The 14,926-nt window shown below is 39.3% G+C and overlaps 1 protein-coding gene across 1 annotated transcript in view; it reads right to left on the bottom strand.

The window, feature by feature from the left end:
- Window positions 1-8,992: 8,992 nt before the first annotated feature.
- Window positions 8,993-14,926, bottom strand: part of LOC309589876 (adhesion G protein-coupled receptor A3-like) — a gene marked incomplete at its 5' end in the record, with an annotated part of 283,649 nt that continues 277,715 nt past the window's right edge. The window contains one exon of the mRNA XM_082310563.1: window positions 8,993-12,954. Coding sequence (XP_082166689.1) covers window positions 11,733-12,954 — 1,222 coding nt within the window. The 3' untranslated portion in view covers window positions 8,993-11,732. The remainder of the gene's footprint in view (window positions 12,955-14,926) is intronic.

Below are 14,926 nucleotides of genomic sequence, written 5' to 3'. Positions count from 1 at the left end.
TTTAAAGTTGGTAATGCATATCAGAAATATAATAAAAGGTCTAATTTTGTCCAGCCTGTGCAAAATTCTGCTAAAAATATCACTATTAGGAATCTCGTGCTTCTCTCAGGCTAATTTTACAAGTGGCAACTTCCCGTACCTCTGGGGAGGTGCTTACAATGCAAGTGAAAGAGCAATTACAGCCACTGAAAAAGCTTCTGAGGTTTTAAATAGTTCATTCCTTTTATGCAGAGTTGGAATACCTGTAACACTTAGAAAATTGTAGGTTCCATTTAAAACCATTAGGAAATACTACAAATACCGGTAATACTTCACATTAGAAGACATATTTTGAAAACACGGGTAGCTTGCTCAAAACAGAGCGAGGCAGTAACAAGTACTAAGTTGGTATCTCTCTCATGTTCTCCACAGTTCATTTATATGTGTTTGTGTGTATATATATGTCTCCACACATACAAATTATATACATGTGTGCACACGCATACATACACATATATGTAGTACATATATGTAGTTTAGAGCTATAAAACTCCTACGTGCCACTGAAAGGAAAAATAACCTCTCTGCTTTGAACGGTCTTTTCAGGTCAGCTTCATCCTCTTGTGAGTGACAACAGTGAGGCTCTTTCCAGAAAGGACTCACTTCAGGAAGAGACCATCTGGATGCTGTCTGAGCTGCACAGAGCAAAGTGTGAGACGGAGAATAAAACCCAAGAAATAGCAAGAAGCTTTAGGGACAACACAGAAGTTGAAAATTAAGAACTCAGGCAAGAGCTTTAAAAGAGAAATGATAGTTCCTGGTAGGTTTGCACAACACTGGTGTTTCTGGGGAATGTCAGCAGAGGACGTTCCCAAGTTGGTTGTGGTGCTTATGTTTCAGTATTCATAAACAATCAGTTACTAGGCAAATAAAATAATTACCGTGAGAAAGAGCAGAAATCATTCCAATCACTTTGCCACAGGTCTATAATCAGAACAACTCTTCCTATATGCGGATGTTTCACAACAAATAATATAGAAAAGCAAGCAGAGCTATGGGCTGCACAGCAGAAGCATTTTCAGAAAGGAAGAATAAAGAAGAGGACACCGTGGATGCCCGGCACTGAAGTTACACAACATGCCCGAGAAAGGACATGGGTGATCATATCGCAGGAGCCAGCGCGCTGCAGCAGGCAGGAGAAACGGAGAGGGTGGGGGGACTGCAGCTTAATTATCTCCCTGGATAAATCCACATCTAGGGGGAGAGAGAAAAAGACAGCAAAGAGCATTTCAGATCACAGCCATGACACTACCCTGTCAGCACGAGACCTGGGGCTGTCAGGTAAGCTGAGGTCAGCACTGAACCTGTGCTGCCTTTCCAGAAGGACGTGAAAAAGTGAGTGGAATAACAGCAACAGGACTGAGTGCACAAACCAAAGTCAGACAATGAAAAATAGGAGGATATGAGAAGAACCACCGTGCACAAGGCTGGAAAGAGGGGAAAAAAGGAAGATCTCCCAACACAGCCCAGGAATAGTTTCATCCTGTTCATCACAGCTTGAGGTGCACGGATGTGCACAGGTACAAATGCTGGGACTTTGTACAAATACCATGTGCAAAATCAGGGCTATCTCTACCTAGAAAATGCCAGTCTCTGTGCAGTATGTTAGGATCCTAACACACAGTTGCTTTACCTTTGTTTCCAACAGACTAAAGGCTGAATCATTTTACATTGAGATCAGATAAACATACCAAATATGGAAGATGAAGTTTTGGACCTAGAAGCTGGAATAAGGTTTTGGGAAACTTTAGAGATCTTCTATTTTTCTACTTCTGGAAATGGGAAATCTGGAATTATTTTATTTTACCAATTTTACTGGAAAGACAGAAAAAAAAGATTATAAGGAATGTATTCTAGTATAGGCAACACCCTGGGAAGTTTGCAAGGAAGGAATTCAATCAGAAACACCAAATTCTTAATGCAGCTCAAAGTTTGGCCATTAGGTGCTAGAGAGGAGATAAGAAAGAATTTGATTTAATGCAGACTGTTACAGGACGTACTGATAACATCTATTTAAGCAAGGACCATTGTGGTTTTAGTCAGAGGTTAATGGAGCTTTTCATTTAAAGCAGTAACTAAGAACTTTATAATGTTGCAGAGTATAAAGATTTTCCATTCAAACATGCACTTTACAAACAACCTGGAATAACAAACATTAAAAAGGCACTTAGACTGAACAGTGCCATGAAAGCCAAAGTCAAGGTGTTTGAGTGCAACACAATTTCCTAGGTTCTACATAGGCAGGCTGAGACACTGTCCTTTCTATTCACCTCTACAATACCCATCTGAAAGTAGGATTTTTCTGAGGCTAAGTCTACTGAACATCAAATATAATGTAAACTGCCTGGAAAATTTTACTCTGTAGTTCCTATAGCACCAAGGTAAAAATTTTATGTTTGAAGTGAAATGTATTTCTGAAAGATATGCTCGCTTGAGCTAAAAATTTCAACTTACCATATCACTAAGGAATTGTTATGAAGTTAATTACTTTTGCAGATTAAAGGGCAAGTCCTACTTTCAGTTTTCAGCTCCTGATCTCTGGATCTTTTCATACCTTTGCTGCTAGATTAAAGAACCCTCTGTACGGTAGTTTCTGCCCTGTACCTGTGGACAGCGACCCAATCACTTAACTTTTTTTTTTTTTTCTTTTTCTCCACAACTCGAACATATTACATGCTTTTAGCTTGAAGCATATTTCCAGTTTTCAGCTCGTCTTCAAGGCTACTGTCCAAACATTATGCAGTCTTTCGGCATCCTCTCTGAATGAACACCTGTGCAGCCCTCTTAGTCCTGCTCATCCTTCACTCATCCAGGGCTTGTGGTCACTGTCGCGCTCACGCCATTTCAGCAGGCACTGGTGCTCATTCGATTATCCATCACAACACCCTCCTCCGCTTTATGCCCCATTCCTTCTTCATTTCCACCCACTTTTCCTCCAGGTCCTTCCCACTGTGGATGCGTGCCAGGACGTGTGACCCCGCGCTATGACAGAAAGCCTCCATTTAATGAGGTTTGCAGTTTGCCACTTTTCAGATTAGGTTCTGAACCGTATGCTGTGCCTTTTCTGTTCACTGTGTATTCCATCTAGGACCCATGGAGACCGATGGAAAGGTTCCTGCCTGTAATTTCAAAACTCTACAGCTTATTGCTCTAAAGTGAAAAAAGTTTGACTAAAGACTGCATAAATTAAACATTTCCTTGCATCTAGCAGTGGTTACACAGGGAAGGAAAGCCTGTGCTGAGCCGTTCAAAATGACGCTTTGTCGGTCTCTTTCATCGTTTCACTGATTTAAATTCAAACCTCCTTATAGCCTACATAAGATATTTTATTCTTACTTTGTCTAAGTAAAAGGATTTCTGCTAAAGATTTTTCATCCTACAGCTCCAGGGCCTTTGAAATCATATCCTGTATGTTTTGTCTATCAGCAGTTTCCCCACATAAATCTACAACGAACTACGTAAGCCACTTATACCAGAGACTGTTCAAGTCATTCTGAGTTTGATTGGCATATCCTGATCTCCTTGGTTTTGTTAAGCAAGTTGAACCTTAATAACATACTGAGAAGATGAATGGGCTAATGAAGCAGATTGCACGATCTGGAATCATTCGCTTACAGGTAAAGTTCTGAACTGCTGACAGCAAGAGGATTTTTTTTTTTTTTTCCATTTTCCATGGTTACTTTTCGCTCTTGGTGCAATGCTCTGTTATGCAGCTGTCTGGCTCTGTGGTAGCTACATACTGAAGAAAAATAACATCTCAGTGTAATACTGATGATTAGCTTTTTGTGTAATTAAAAAAAAAAGTAACTTTCCCTCTTTTCACTTCAATATTACAAAAACATTTTCAGTGCATATCCACACTAAATGGATCCTTAGTCTAAACCAGTTCACCAGTGTATCAAAGGATGCAGAAAATATTTCCACAGTACAACTGTGTACAGCTTATTTTTACCCAGGGGAAAAGCATTGTGGGTGAAACGTAGTTACTTTCAATGTACTATAGCCCTTGACTGTATGTCACGTTGCTTGTGCTGTGCTGTCAGGTGGAATACAACATTGCTATAATGCTAGAATTAAGGCTTCTGTACTAACTCAGAATGGCTGGGGGTTTGTTTTGTTTTTTGCAGTGCTTAAACTGTTCCCCTTACTATCCCAGAAGAGATTACCTAGTCATTTAACTCTCTCCTCCCTGCTTTTTTCTCATATATGAATGCAGGGAAAGTTTCAATAGGTTTTACACAAGATAGAGAGGAACCAGCCCTCTGTACTGATGTCACATTCTCATGCCATCTTGTCAAGGGGACTGGGTCTTTCCAGCTTCTGGCTTGGGCAATGGGCTCAGGGTTAGCAATGAAGTGTGAGTTTTTGAAGGGAAGGGACCCTCCTGGAGCTTACAGCAGAATGACGTTTGTATGATAACAGGGGCTAAACCTCACAACTCTCTCCCAGTGCATAAGGCTAGCCAGCTGTTGGCTCGAGGAGGTCATTGTGCAGTGCCAGAGACAGAAGCGTGTCCATCCCTCATCAGCCACAGTGGCACATCCTACAGTTTGGAGGACTGGGTATGTGATGCCCTTCTCAGCAGCCCCAGGTATCTCCCCCATAGGAGGCTTTACAGAAAAGACTCCATTGCAGGGAAACATGAGATTTCTAGGCAGCCCATACGTCAACGTGAATTATCATAATTAAGGTACAGGCTTCCTATGGACGGTAATACAGCTGCACAGAGCCAGGGCAAGGACTTCTTGACTTCAGCCTGCTCCTTCTAACGCTCCTACATCCTCATAGTGATGGCAACACTTGGAACAATCATACAACTACTTAAATACTTTGGAAAAGAAAGAACCCCAAATAAGGGGAAGCTCAAAGGAAAATCTTTCAAGCCACTTCTTCCTTTCTAGCACTCAGCACAGGGAAGAGTAAAAAAACAGGGTCCATGTTATTATACGTCTGAGAAGGGTTTCTTTAAAAGTTCCAGAAAAAAAACATTGGAAAAAAGATGGAAAAGAAAGCTTACAGTGAAATGACTGGCTTAACTTTAGATGTACACAAAGCCACACATTTAAAGAACACTAAATGTGCAGCATCAAAGCCAAGGTGTTAGAAAGCAGCATGCACTCAAATAGTTAAAAAATAAAATCAAAAGACAGACCAAAGCTGTGAATGGAAGTGCCAAAGGCAACCTTGATTCTAAGAGTACCTCAATTTGGTGTGTTTGACCTTCAGCTTCACTAGTACTGTTTGAAATCAGTTGTCTTTTTTGTGATGTTTCCTGGATTTTGAGAGAGGACATTAAAAATACAGAAATTCTATCATGTGGCACATGAAATATCTGGTTAATCAACAGGTTTGAGCATCTGTGATTCATTACACAGATTTCTGACACTTATGTTAACAGAATAGCTGACAGCACTAATACACTGTCATTTTCTACGAGGACCAACATTATAAGGAAATAGCCATTTTGCTAGTGGGGCTTCAGATATTTAGTGACTGCAGATGAATCACAAAGCTTGGCTTACATACCCAACTTGGAAACACACATGGACATAATGGTTTCACCCTACTCCCCCATTATCAATTTGGTCCCGATTTCTCCCCAGCCTCCAAGTCCCTGTGTTCCTGTGATTCTTGTGATCCTCCTTTCCCTCCCAGCTTCAAATCAGCCCCCAAGCCATCTTGTTGCAGCTTCCTACTCATACCAGCCTCTCTCCTTCTGGTCACCTTGTTCCATTCAACTTGATCCACTGCTAGAAACTCAATCTCTTCTTTTTGGTTTCCTCTAGCCCAGCATTTGTCTCTCCTCTTACAAATCAGATATAGCTCCATCCTCCATTGCATTGTAGTGTCTATGAGGGGGAGGCAAGCTGGAGAGTTTAGCAGAGAACATGAGAATCAAGACTCCCTGATTTCCATCCTAACCCTAGCTGAGGGCAGCTGAAGTCAGTCATTTATAGGTCAGGTCCTTTAGAGCCCCTATAGCTTGCAGCAGCAGATGATCAGTGAGCATAGCCCCAGTCAAGGCATACGTGTCCTAAGAAGAGGGGAGACTTGTCACAGTAGTATACTGGGATATTTTTAGTGGCTAAAATTGGCATCTGTACTGAACTGCTAACTTTCTAGAAACAGCAAAAAGTGCCCTTATCTCTTCTTAGAATAGCCATACTTCCCAAAGTTCTCAAATACTGGGCCTTGAAGATAGAACTATTAAAAAATCACTGACAGGTATTATTGTGGACAAACATGATTTCCTCAAGCCTCTTTGCTGAAAACATTGCAGCCATTTTGGCTGAACTCTTTAAAATCATCCATCTGAGGGCAGTAACTGCTGAGGGTATAAATCAAGCTAAGTTAAGTTTCAGCTATGTTCTAATTAGCAGAGAACAAGGTCTTACAATGGAAAGAATCAGGGAACAAGTGACTGTAACTGCTTAGAGCTCAGTAACAAGTGGGCTAACAAAAGAAAGTGCTGTGAGAAGAATATGAATAATGTGTAAACCCAATCAGGTTTTATCACTTACTCTTCTCCCAGAGTTTCCACCTAACCCCAAAATAAGCTCCTGCTGCTGCCTTCCTCAGGTGTTATTGAGTACCTGGGAAACAAGTAAAGGAATGAATGAAAACACTATGCTGGACAATCTTGCTTGTGCTGCAGGTTAAGGGGAACAGCTGGAGCAGAGTGACAGGCTGATGGGAACAGCCAGTCATTTTGTTGCTCAGACTGCAAGGCACCACAGAATTCAAACACATCAAAATGTAAAGAGACAGTAGCACCTATAGGGTATACAGACACCATGTTTACAAAAAACTCTTACCTCTCAGGCATGGCCAGCTGCATAACCTTAAGGCAGGATATTTGTCTGAGATTGAGCTGCTCTAGAGTTTGCAAGTCAAATTTCAAGCCTCCTTGCAGAGAGTAAGCCCTATAATACCATCCTGAATTCACTGATGCTTGCTTGTTTGGCTCCTGAAAATCTCAGGTAATAGGCTGGTAGGATAAGGGAACAGGGATTCACTTGCACCTTCACAGACCTAGTAGCAGGGAACAAAAACCGGATGGTTTATATAGTCAAGGTAATTTGTAGAATAAGTTTTCTTCTTACCAATTCAATTGCTAATTAAAAAATGGTCAACTGGGTGCAGCAAAGGAAAACAGCCAACCAAACCAAAAGCTCCCTTCTCTGTAGAGTTAACTAAGCAAGTAAAAGCTGCCTAGAGCACCAAGTTACTACTGAAATTGCTTGACTAAAGTCAGCCAGCCAGCCTTTAAATCCAGCTGATGGATCCTGATTGATCCAGCTGCCTCCTACAGCTTCTTTCTGAACTGGAGGATGCTGGTACAGGAACTTGAATTTATGTTCTGGTAAGGAAGCTGCTGAGCTGCTAATGTCTTCATAGGCCTGACATTTCTTGTCATAGGCAACAAAAACTCAGTGAGAGTACAGGTGGTCTCCTTTACAGAGAACCATACCCACCCTTCTTTTTTCTGTGTCCATGCAAAGATTCTGCATTAAAAAGGTCACTGGCCTGATCCCGATGACAGCTCTTTTTTCCCTAAATAGTCAAGTGGACAAGTGTCCTGTGTCAGACAATCTCTTCATTGTAAACAGGCATATAATTTACAGAGGAAGCGACCTCCAAATTTGTGGGGTCACAGTCAGCTTTGTAAGCCTTAATAGTGTCTGCACAAGAGCAATTTCAGATCTTCAGGGTATCCAGGATACTTAGACCCATGTCCCCACACATGATAAACCTGAAGCAGCTTCATGACAGAGCATCCAAAAAAGTTTCCTCCAACTTGGGCTTTTCTGATTGTTAACTCCATTGTGCTATTTCACTCTCATTTCAGCTAACCAGGAATTTCAGGTAAGCTGACTAATTTTGCCTGGATTTGTCTGGATTTGGCAGATGTCTGTAGGCAGCAGACCTACTAGGCAGGTAGTTTAGGCAGAGAGCTGGAGGGAGGAGAAGTTATACTGCTTAAATCCACTTCCATTAGGTTTATCTGCCTTCAGCCCTAAGTGTTTGAGTGGATGTTGCCCAATTGCCTGTGTTGCCTATCAGAGGTGGCCTTGACTTTGCTTTAAGCGCAGACTTTGCGTTTGGTTTAGACAGCAAGAATGCTTTAGAGCTGCAGTGAAGGCTCCCTTGGCGGGTTAACATCTGGATGGGGTGCCCACAGGGTAGCTGGCAGGCAGCTGTGTGGTGAAGGAGAACGTGTGTTTATGGCCACTGACAGAGGCTGCTCAGTCATATTAGTGCAGACACAACCAACAGACTTCTTGGGAACTGCACATATGATCAGGCATAATGTGCAAAAATGTATGCTTTATTTTTTCACCAAAACTCTATATGAGGCTGGGTAGGAATTCTTCGTGTAAACAGTCCATGTGACAAAATGGAGTCACTTAGATGATCTGAAATTTGGTCATGAAAACTGGAATTTCTATATGCAGAAAAGAACACTACAGCATCAGAGTGTATTTTTATCCTGGCAGTACTGTAATAACAACCCTTCAGATTTCTGTTGATTGCATCGTTCTCCAAAAATTATCTTTTTTGGATGTAATTTCTCTTGCTTGATCTCAGACAGAAAGTGAACAGTAAGAATCTGTTCAGTCATTTTTATGTCATCAGTGAATCGCCATAACTAATGCTGACTTTGAAGCATGTTACATGTGTATGTCCGTGAGGAATTTACTAGGACAATATATCTCTTATACGCCAGTTATTTCATTGACTTTATTTTTATAGGAAAGAAAATCAGGTAAAGTAGTGATGGTTCACTGACTATAATTGACCAAAACCCCACAATAAAACAAAGCCAGACTCCCAAAGCATTGAAATTATCTCATTTATCTTAAAGAAAAAAAAGTCAAAAGCACAAAAAGCATTTTGGTCAAATTTGATGTTACAAAACATTTTTATATTTATTTAATATCATGTTCTCCTACTCTGTAGTTATACTGTATATTTTCTGAAAAAATAATATGCAAACAGATTATTGCATAACACATCTCTTCCAAATTAGCCCAGAAATATTCACTAAATTAATTTTTTTAACACAATAAGAAAAGTGTTTTAATATTTTACGTTTAAATTCCAGAGAGTTTTATCACATAAGATATTCTGTGGAAAGCAGCACCTATTTACTTCTTTGTAAGCCATTATGAAGATGGAACTAGCCTCTCAGACAAAATAACAGAGGTGATTAAAACACAAGCTGAATAAAGCAGCTCACCGAGTGGGTTCTTGCAGAGTGAGTATTTCACTTGGCTCTGTGTGTGGAGTATTTTGCATAATGGTCTACAGACCTCCTAGGATTTTGCTATTACAGAATATACACATACATAGTGCTGAGACACAGAGAAGTGGTATTTCACATTATGTCTATGCTTGCTTAGGGCTCACTGTCTATGTGGAATGAGTAAAAGTAATATTAAAAGAAAATAATTATTAAACAGAAAATAATTCATTATGCAAACAAAGAAAAATACTGTATTTTAGTTTAGAGACAGTTCAAGCATATACAGCATATACATAATAAAGCTCAGGCATTTCTTTTTTCTTATTAGCTGAAGAAGCAGTCATGAAACTGTTGTATATCGGCTTAAAACTTGACAACCACCTAGTGCATTCTTCTTGCTCACCTTTTAAAAATACACAGTCTGAGATGGATACATTGCACTGCTGGAGTTTACAATATATATTTCAAATTTACAAAAATACAGAAAAACAAGATTTCTTGCACTCAGATACTGAGCATTAACCCTTTGAGTACTAATTCCCACCTGCAACACTGCAGAACACATTCATCTGACTTACAAGTTTTTACAACATTCTAACAATTATAATTGTCATCTTTATGTACACTATTAGGAAATGTATTCCTACATATTAAAAAAAAGGTAGAGACTAATAAACTGCTAATAACAGAAAAATAATGGGTTGAAGTATGTGAAGATTTCTGCAACATATACACAGAGAATTGCAGACTGATGATCTCTAAAGGGAATTTTCTATTTCCTCTCTGCAGCAATGTAGCAATTACAGAAGCCTGTGTTAAGACATGACAGCAAACTTTCTCATGTGGCCATACAGAATTGTGCTTTTTCTTTTATTTATGGATGCACTGCTCACCTTCCACTGTAGACATTTTTCTCGCAGCTTTATGCTCCTATTCCCTTTCTGCGATCCATTATTATTCTGCACCCTTCCTACTTGAAAAAAGTGGTTTTTCTTTCATATAGGGATAATTATGATGCAGTTCTGTACTGTGAGTTGATGCTTTGTGTCCAGATGTTCATGAAAACATGAAAAAATTTCTTGCCAAGAGCCTTGTTAATAGAGAATAGTACTGACCCTGGAATGCCCTACAATTCAGCAGAAATCATGAACATAAAGAACTTCTCTGAAGGTCAAATTTGCATTAAAGGATGAAGACAATCTGAAATTTGCTAGGGGAGGAAATGAGTTTTCAGAAAGCAAGTGGTGAGATTAATAGATGGACTCTGAGAAGGTGTGGTTTTGGAAAATGACTGAACTTTCTCTTTCCTGACAACTCTGGACTACATTGATCATGTTAACTAAATAGACAATATCATATATACAGTGTCTCTGAACTAGAATAAGCCATTTTAAGAAAATAACTGTAGTCCTCAAAGAGTTAATGATAAAACTGCTCTACCTTAATAGATGTGGAAAGGTTATCATGAAAGAGCTTACAGATTTGTTCAAAAGGCATACTTTACAAAGAAGTGTAAAACTTGTTGAGACAATTGCTATTACACCGCACAGTGTCACATACAATGAGTAGTGCATGCTCTGTAAAGACATTAGAGTGGACCCTTATCAAAGCTATCATATAACCTTATACAAAGGATTGTGCCACTTAAACTAGTGCAGAGTGATTTTTTTTCTGTAGATTTATAATGCTCTAGATTAATATCAATAGGGTTTTTCACAGCCTTGTACAACACTTTTTTTTGTTCTTTTTTTTTAACACATGTAACACTAGAAAACAGCAAATGGTATATCCTGACATATGTCATGCAAAATACAACCAATACAGCACCATAGATGTAACAGAGACATTACCTAGCACTTCTCTCCAAGAAAAAGGACAGAACAGAGACTGTACATTACACGACTTTACAGGCCATATGCTACAGAAGATCTTTAGAGGCAGTATCACTTTTGTAGATCTAAAAAGCTTTAATTTTATAAAATCCTGTTTATCATTTCTCCCATAGTCACTTCTGATTAAAATCCATGGCACAGTAATAATATTTTGCTACAAAAATAAATAAGTAAAAGTTTAAGATGCTGATATGTTTATAAAAAGTGTCTGAAGTTACTACAGAACAAAAGTGAAAACAATGAATGAAAATGATCTATTTCTAAAGAAATGTTGTTCTGTGTAACAAAAGGATATTGCCTCCCATATTCAATTGTCTAGACTTTATTTTCTAATTCTTTCAGAATAATTGTATAATTTTCTTTTAAAAATAACTTCACTTTAAAACTGTCACTATCTCTCTCTTCTAGACTCTTATTAAGAAAATGGAAATAAAGATGGAAAAGCTGTACAATTTACTGATGAGCTACACAAATATGTCATCTTATTTAGTTTGGAATAAAAACAAAGATAACGATGGTTTAGGGGGAAAAAACACATTATGATGGCCCATGAACTACACAGTAGTTTCGTTTTTCCAAGGGCCAGTTTTGATATTTCCTGTACTATCTGAGCTGTATATCATGGCTTCATGCACGTTTCCCTTGAGAATTCCGTTGTGATTTGTCGTATTAAATGGCAATGACTGTGTCCGTGGGTGCATTTCAAAATGAGCTGGATGGTGCACAGTGTCACTTTCTGGCATTTTGGCACAACTATATATTACAGTACTTGCGTCGCTACTTTCGGGCTGGTTGACAGTAGGATATGGATCGCTTTTTGAGCAGCAGGCCCGTCTGTGACCTGACTGGCTATCATGTGTACTGTGGGGACTGTCTGTATGTGAGCTGTGGATGCTGCCATCGATACTTGAAGGAATGTGATAGGCATATTCTCTTTCACCTGCAGACCTATGCCGACTGAAATAACGTGGCTTAGTTCTGCCTTTCAGACATCTATGAATGTGCATATTGGGTCTGAAGGTTCCCTCATTGTGGACGTGAATGTGAGCTTCATCATCAAGTAGCTGATCACAGTGCATTTTTGCACAACATGGTGTCACAGGCGAAAGGCAGTTAACGTGATTTTGAACCGCTTGTAGGTTAGTAAGTTTGCAGTGGCTAGCTGCTGGATGATTAAACACAGCTGTTTTGTTGGGACATGGCGATTCCTGAAGACAAGGTGCATGAACTTGAGTGTCTCCATTGACATTAACCTTTGGGCGCACATTAACTTGGACAGAATAGGTGTTTCTTCTAGATGGGCAACAGGACCACCAGCAATGCCACACATCATCTCGCTTTGCACAGTGATGGATCAGGATGAAAAGCCCCAAGGTCACACAGAAGGCTCCGTAAAGACAGCTAAATATCATATCCAAGAAATGACCTTGAGATACTGCAAGTGCTCCAAAGGTCCAAGTGGCAGTAAACAGGAACAAAGTGAATGCTGCGGCTCGAAGCTGAGCCTTAAATGAATGCTCATTTTCCAATAAGGAAGAAGAAATCATGGAGCAGGTTGTCTGGGGAACGGCCACAGAGTCTGTAATATGACCATGGCCCATCTCAGTACTTGGCATTCTCTGCGGGTCTTCTGTCTTTTCCTTTAACTCATACTTGCGTTCAGGATGGCGCTTCAGTTGCACATATGTGCAGAGAAAGTAAACACAGGTGACTAGCACAATGAATGCTACTGGCCCATAAAAAGCACCGAGACTAGGCTCCCATGCCATCCAGCAACTGAAAACAACAAAAAAAGAGAGTCAATAACATTTTATAGTGCATGTTAGATGTGATGGACAACGGACTGATGTGAAACTGGGCTTTCTGACTAACTAGTATGACCTAACAGTGTCTCAGAAGTTCAGATATGTTCGTTGTGGAGAAAGGGAGTGTATCTTTAATATCCATTAAGCTGAGGTGTCACTTTCATATTTTTTAATAGAATAAAATGTCTAGTATAATTTACAGGATATTAAAGCTAAAAATTTCCAAGAAATGTAGGTCAGTTTAGAATCTAGAATTGCAGTGAAGTATAAGACCATTAATGTCAACCCTTTTTTCTACTATTAAAAATGTCAGCGCTAATACTTTGATTGAAAAGCAAATGAGGCATAGTTTATACAATCTGTGTGAGCAATAGAAATGTACAGATTTCAATGGTTTGTATCAACAAACATTGATACAAACTTTTAAGCCTGAAGATTGTTCATACAGTATTTTCTTGTTGCCAAAGTAGAGAACAGCCTGATTAAAAGAGAGGCTGAAAAAAGACTTCCAGTTGAACAGTCACTGCTTTCTGCAATGAGCGGACCCAAAAGATATATGCCATTTCTGAATTCTCCACTGTTTCTGAAACTCCTGGGAGTTAATTTACATCAGTTTGAATGTCCTCATAAAAATTAAGGAGATCGATAGTCTCTTTGTGATACACTGGTAGCAGATTATTGTAGCATGGATCATCATTTGCTAGGCTTTAAATAATATAACCATAACTGTTTTGGAGCAGCTTAAAGTAGTTCACAGGCCAGTATGAGCTGAATAAGCCTCAGTCAGCTGCATAATTTAGTAGCAGTCTAACAGGACTGTCCTGAGGATGAATGATCTAATCAAATAAACATGGGAGAAGAAAACACTTGTGGCTAATGAAATCCCAGAGGGAAACTGGGAGAACTTGGGTCAGGGGGAGAATGAATATTTGCCTCGTTTTTACTCTTCTCTATGATCAGCTTTTAGCCATAGTTACAGGAAGGCTACTGAGCTGGCGGTACAAGCTAGTACAGCTGTTATTAGGTTCTTATATTCTAAGTATTGCATGGATTTCTGGAAAGAGGAGTAAGTTACTTTACTTATCTGTTGGACTAGGACAAGAAGGAATGGGCTTAAACTACAGCAAGAAATATTTAAATTAGATTTTCAAAAAGTTTCCTAGCTGTTAGGATAATTAGGATAATAAGCTGTTGGAATAAAATGTGGTGTATCCATTATCGGGGCATTTAAAGCACCTCAGATAAATAACTGTCAGGAATGGTTTGGATATAGCTAATTTCCTGCTGGGTCAGAAAGACAGACCAGGTTGCCTGTCACGATCCATTCCAGCTCTAAAAATGACACTGTGTGACACTTCATACTCATTTAGGCGTGTGTGATTGGTTGCAATCCCTCCAATACAGCAAGGAACCTTCTGATATCACATTATTGTCAAGCCAGGAATCATCTACCACTTACTATAAAAAGGGCACAAAGAATTTTTCTCCCAGGCTGAGAACCTCTCAGCTAAAAAGAGGCAGCCTCCCTGGGTATTTATCACAAGAAACTGCAGCATAACTACTTTAAATTTTTAAAATTGGAACCTTAAACTAAAACACACACACATTTATTAATGAACTTAGAAACAGTCCAAGGAGTACATATTTTGCTGTCAGACATGCACATGAAAAGATTTCGTGAAAGATATCTGTGAAAATACAGGTAAGGTACCACCTATATTTAATTGGATAAGCAAAGAGCACAAAGCTACATGAATACTTGAAGTGCATTTGAAAGCTGCATATTTGATGCAAAGTGGAGAATGGAATGCTCCCCGGTGGAACAGTCTCTTGGGATGCTCTTATTTCAAGTGGAATCTCAGTGTGGATCACTTAAAAAATCAGTTCCGTAAAAAAAAAGTTCAAGTTTGTGCATCTACATTTACTGTACTAATACTATTAAA

This window comes from Platalea leucorodia (genome assembly GCF_965183815.1).
Source record: "Platalea leucorodia genome assembly, chromosome: 4".
Taxonomy (NCBI): Eukaryota; Metazoa; Chordata; class Aves; order Pelecaniformes; family Threskiornithidae; genus Platalea; species Platalea leucorodia.
This window is presented reverse-complemented; position numbering and strand designations above follow the sequence as displayed.